Genomic DNA, 5,874 nt, shown 5'->3' on the forward strand with positions numbered 1-5,874 from the left:
TCAAATGTAATGTGGGGGGAAAAAAGCATTATGGCAAATTGAGTCTGCAGGATTTCAATTTGGGGTCCCCATCTGTAGCTGTAATTTGGGCCAGAGTCTGTGGGGGGTTTGAATGTGTATCTCAGGTGAATTGCCGATTTTAAAAGCTCAAAATAAATTTCAAATATTGGAGAAAACAAATATCAAAGCATAACACTCTCACGCTGAAGAATCGAAATTTGGAGGATTTTTCTTTTCATTTCCACTTCCAACTTTCATGTTTTGTGTGTCTGAAATATCATACATTCAATGCATAGTTTGTATAGCTGCTGTGTTCTTTGATATTTTGCATTTCCAGTATTTCAAACTGTTCGGGGGGGAGGTCAAATTTCCTCATTTCTAACGAAACTTCGCTTTATATATTTCTATATGTGTATTTGCTGGTTATTGCCATTGTGTTATTTCGACCGTCTTGTGTGTCCACCAGGCTTTTTACCAGGATTTAACACCACATTCACTGTCCATAGTCATATTGCAATTTACTTAGCCTATAGAAGAAAGTGGCATTTCGTAATGCTTTTATTTTTTAATCTTAAATCACATTATGCTGTCGAAAGTCCGTCCATCACAAACTCTAGCGTTACATGAAGTGAAATCTCATGTGGGGAAGCACCACAAGAGCGACGACAAGACAAACTGCCCTTTTGCAATTTTTGTTTAAGGTCAATATTGTAAACGTTCACTCCACTGGAAAATATGTATATGCTCGCATATTTATACAACATGTATTGTCCATATAGTGTAATCTTGACCCTAAGCATTCCCTCGCAACCATCGGTTCTGTTTCTGTGTGTGTGTGTGTATGTGTGTGTGTGTGTGTGTGTGTGTGTGTGTGCGCGCGCGCGCGCTTTTTTCTGAACTGATGCAAGACTGTATGAGCGCGTAAAATGTGTTGTGTGCGCGCTTTTTACGCATGAATCAAGCAGAGGGGGGCTGCGCTTACCGGGGAAGTGTGTGTTTTTAATTTTTTCACTAAATGGGGGATTTGCAGTTAACATCTAGTTCCAGCAATGGCATCTACTCTTCTATGTTGTATTTGAAAGCCTCTATGAGCCCTTCCATGGAGTGGATAAACCCAGATATGCTGCATATACCTCCTATTACAAAGATGGCAACGTCAAAGAAAACCTGGTGCCATAGCAGCTTTCTCCATAAAAGCCTGAGGTGGAAGAGACTGGGAAGCAGAAAGCACAGGCCCGCACCTGTCAGGCTGCCCGTGAGACCCATGAGGAGGGCAAAGTGTGGCACATAGATCGCCATGAGCAAGGTGAACACAACAAGGGTACATCGGAGAGTGAGTCCCCAAGATTTTAGGCGTCCATCGCCTCCGTAGCAATCTGGGAAGTATGCGCGTCCTCCGTCCTGGAAAAGGGATTTCTCTAATACCTCGACAGCAGCGAAAAACGGCAGCGGATACGACAGCAAAGCTTTGGCCACTAGAAAGAGGTTGACGACAGCTCGGATGGTCGGGGGCAGGTTGTCTGTGATGACCTCCTTGGTGGCGTCAGCCCAGGTCAAGTAGGCCACCAGGGCGAACAGGCCCTTGAGGATGCAGGCAGCGATGTGAGTCCAGTTCATCATGCAGTGGAACTCGCTCGGTTTCTGCATGTTCCCCTCCAGGGACGGCAGGAAGATCTGCGAGGTGTAGCTGAACACGATAATCCCAATGGAGATGGGGAACTTCTTGACATCGATGTAAAACTTGACCTTGTCCCAGGCCCAGTCCCTCGCTCTGGAGAGGCAGTACGCAATCACCAGGACGTTGATGACAAAGTGGGCCAGTGTGCACAGCAAGCTGAACTTGGAGACGGCTTTTAGGTTCTTGAGGAAGGCGCAGGGGAGGAGGGCGGCGGTGGCGATGATGGCCCATGACTTCTGGGAGATCGGCATGTTGGGGAAGCTGTTGTACATGAGATTGCCGCTGACCACCACGTACAGGATGCAGGTCATAACTAACTCTATGATTTGGGCTACATTCACGATATGGCCACCTAAAGACGGGAATCTGGGCGCGCAGCAGGCGTTGGCAATGTCCACATAGGAGTCCCTCACGCGGACAAGCTGTCCGTCTTCGTCCTCCTCGTACAAGCAGGAAATGAGGATTTTCCCCGTGTAACAGCACACAACAGCGGCGAAAATTATGAGAAAGAGTCCGAGGTATCCTCCGTGCAGGATGGCGTAGGGCAACCCGAGAACAAACATCCCCTAAAAACATAAAAAAGAATAAAAAACATTTTGTGAATGGGTTAATCTGTTAATCATGGATGCTTTTTTCAACATATTTTCTTTATTTAAATTAAACCAATCATATTGGCGCCCTGGCTTTGCCTCTTCAATGGGCTGTCACTCTCGGTTTTTCATGTTGTGGGTTTTCCACTTTGCTTTGAGCGCATCCGCCCGCCTCTGACGTCACCACAAGCTGGAGGAGACACATTCTGACGTCACGGTGACCGCCGTGACCGCGGCCCTGATAAGGCATGAAAAGGATTGCGTCTAGGGATTTTGTCGCAGAGCCTACACACGCAGACTCTCGAGTAAACCTTCGCACTTTAAAATTATGCTGCGTCTCTTTTATCACAAAATCTCTTCACATTAAAAAAGTGTTTTTTCTGCTACTTATTTATGTCTGCAAATGTAATTGCAACATAAATGTTGAGTAAAAATGAAAGCCAATATGTGCACCTATTTCCGTATATACTTTTTATTTTATAGCTGCAATTATGCAGTGTAAAAATACAAAAAATAATAAGGATAGAAAACATAGCTGTTTCTACGCTAAAAGTCTCTCTATATATTCATTTATTCATTGCCATGCGGCGTAGGTGTTATCAGGGGCGTGCATCGGTGACAGTGGACATCACTATACAGACAAAGAATGTGTTCTGAGAGGAGGAGGAGGATGAGGAGGAGGGCACAGGGCATCAACTACCTCCCTTTTTTCAGCGCATAGCTGCTCTAAAATCTCTGCATTGCTCCAATAAAAACATATCGGAATAAAAATATTATATTCTGAGGCTAAAAGTAATTCTGGTGAGTTGTTGTTGTTTTTTTAGCATCATAAAAAAAAGTTGCTTCCGAGGGACAAACCTGGTGTTTTATGAACATGATTATTTTAACCATTTTATGCGCTCGAAATTTCTCAGCAGCTCTGGAGGCGACTTAGCCAAATAGAACCGAGCACCGGAACCGCCCGTTTTTACAATCCGCGAAGTGCGTCTTTTACCTGGATTGCATTCGTGACGTTCCAGCCCGCCTCCCAAGCGGTGATTTTTGGTCTGACTTCAGTCAACTCGTTCGCCGGTTCTCCGTCTTTTGAGGCTGAGTGCGGCGGACCTGTGCCGTCCCTCTGGTAGTGGCTGTCCCCGTCCAGCCCGCCTCCGTCTCCGCTCCCCTCTCCTCCCATCTCATCGGTTGTCAAAATGTCCATCTGCATGCCTTGCCGGTGGTCGTAGTCCAGGTCATCGCAGGCGGCGAAGCCCAGCGCCTCCTCGTCGGTGGCGGCCTGGAAGCCCATCCTGGCGAACATGCCGCTCACCTTCGCCTGGGATTTGTTGGAGACGGCGGTGGCCGCATTTGACAGTTTATTAGAAAGCTTGCTTTTGATTAACGTCGCCATTTTTCGCTCCTCTCCTGAATCTCAACTGTCTGCAGCTTAATTAGTGTGGGTTTTTTTCTTTCTCCTCCAGTGAGTAAAAATGTGAGGCTACTTTGGATGACAGCTCTTGGTTCTCTGCATCAGAGGAAAAGCGCGAATTTTTGTTTCAAGACACTGACGGTTTTCAGTTGCTATCTCCACTTCTTGTTCAGCCTGCTGCTCTTGATTATCCCCAGGTTCATGTCACCTTCAGACGTCGCTGCTCCGTTTCTGCATCTTGGCACCGATGCTCGAGTATAGCGCACCTATTCAGTCTCTGAGGCAGTTCGGCGGTGTGCGCAAAAGCTTTACGCACGAAGAAAGGCGAGCCACAGGTTTCTGTTTGGCCTATAATATCGTTTTCGTGTGGGTTATAAGGTGGCAGGCGGCGTTTCCAGGAGTCGGTTGTCGGGTTTTCAGGTGCCTTTACTGATGCCAATGCGGTACCGTGGAGCCCGGAGGGGGAGGCAGGGAGGAGACACGTGTCCTCATCAGCCTGCCAATGCAAAGCACGTCTCCAGCCCTCCCAGTGCCCCACCAGGAGAAAACGGGAGAGATTTGCTGCATTTCTAGGGGAGGTGCTTGCAGTACCCCCACCACCCCTTCCCCAACCCATAATCTATAATACCTCATCCTGACGTCCAATGACATTCCGGGGGCCTCAAATCCTGCATAACTTTACGCATATAAAAGGAGGCTGGAATTTGAGGAAAACACAAACTCTTTGGATCATTTTATATTAAATGCGAAACGATTATTAATTTGTATTCAAAGAAATCTTTTTTTGTTTGTTTTTAAATCTATTATTCTTTTTACCTAGAAGAGGACGTGGAGCATCAAAATAGTAACCCAAGTTCTTTCTTGGATTACATGGATCGGGTTTAAAAGCGTTTGTTGATGAGGAAAAACAATATTTTTGTGCATTTTTATCTTTGCTAAATGATGGTAAGATATAGAGCTTGAGTGTGCACGTTTAGAAATAGCGTTTGAAGTTGTTTTTTTCGTAAATTTTAACTTTGATCTGCTATTATTCCACCGGCTCTTCTTATTTCTAGTCTTCATTCAGGGCGCTCTTTCATTCATTCACTCATTCAGTGTCAGTGATGATGTGACAGTCAGAGCCATGGCGGTGTTTCCGTTGAGAAAAAAATGAGTATACCTGTATTTGCTTCGAGATTATTGATTAAAAAATGGGAATACCTTTTTTTAAAGGAGAGAATATGTGTTAACTGAAGTGATTTATTTTGTGTGAATTTTTATTCTTTGGAAATCGAGCGCCTTTCCCATACCCTTAATATACAATAAGTCGAATTTTCTGCAAAAAATAAACCTTTTAAAAATGCAGCCTGGCTGAACAATAGCCTCAGGTATTCAAATACCACTGTGGGGATTATACTCTTTCTAGTTTTGCCGTCATATTTCATTTGTCTTCTTGACACATTCTTAAAAAATCCCTAAAAAGATTTAGTTGATTTTGTTTCCCACTATAATGTAGCCTAAGTGTTTTAGCAACTGAGGCCCAAAGTGCTGTAAACAGTTTGTTGACAGTGCCTTGTCACTAGTGCTTTGTGTCCACCATGTTCAGTGTTTCCTCGGGCTGCAGGATCAGAGCTCATCACCATGATACAAAGCAGCGGCCTCGCTCTGCGCACAGACAGCCTGAACTAACATGCAGTAAGAATACTGTAACCTGTCTGTTGCTGTGTACACCCAGGCTGTTTGCTTTGCACTAATAATAATTAGGCGCATTAAGAGCTCTGAGTCTGGTATCATTGAATAGGATGTAACCTGATAGGAGCAGTGATGCGGCAGAATAACAGAAGAGACATCTCCAACTGGTGACCATCATGTGACAAAAAAGAACAAAAGTCTGCTTTTAGTTTTGCTCAGGGTAAAATAGGCCTCATATGAATGTGTGGCCAAGATTTAAAGTAAGGTCAAAACAGATAAGCCCGTATGTAATTTAAATGTAAAATATAATTATGGCTTGTTCTTATCATAAAGAATCTCTAAAAAGTAGAATTATTAACCCGTTTTGTGCAAACTGGCAACAAAGAATTTCATTTTTCATCGCAGACAGAGAAAAGAGCGATACAAGATTAATTGTTTAATTGTTTGCTGTTAAAAAAAAGTATTTGAAATCTTAAACTAAATTCAGGATGAAACAAAGCTCCATCCGGATGATTTCACAAACAACTTCA

The 5,874-nt window shown here is 44.2% G+C and overlaps 1 protein-coding gene across 1 annotated transcript; it reads right to left on the reverse strand.

Annotated features, from left to right (window-relative positions):
• Positions 1–858: 858 nt before the first annotated feature.
• slc32a1 (solute carrier family 32 member 1) lies at positions 859–4,179 on the reverse strand. The gene is made up of 2 exons (XM_042503163.1): positions 3,263–4,179; positions 859–2,244 (listed from the first exon to the last, which is right to left on the reverse strand). The coding sequence occupies exons 1-2, from the start codon at positions 3,653–3,655 to the stop codon at positions 1,057–1,059; spliced, it is 1,581 nt and encodes a 526-aa protein (XP_042359097.1). The 5' UTR covers positions 3,656–4,179; the 3' UTR covers positions 859–1,056.
• Positions 4,180–5,874: the final 1,695 nt, after the last annotated feature.

The sequence above is a fragment of the Plectropomus leopardus genome, chromosome 2 (assembly GCF_008729295.1).
Source record: "Plectropomus leopardus isolate mb chromosome 2, YSFRI_Pleo_2.0, whole genome shotgun sequence".
NCBI classification, from domain to species: domain Eukaryota; kingdom Metazoa; phylum Chordata; class Actinopteri; order Perciformes; family Serranidae; genus Plectropomus; species Plectropomus leopardus.

Coding starts and splice junctions, on each gene's coding strand:
- slc32a1 (XM_042503163.1), bottom strand. CDS start 3,655: ATGGCGACGTTAATCAAAAGCAAGCTTTCTAATAAACTGTCAAATGCG. Junction 2,245..3,262: donor ACGTCACGAATGCAATCCAG/GTAAAAGACGCA, acceptor TTATGTTTTTAG/GGGATGTTTGTTCTCGGGTT.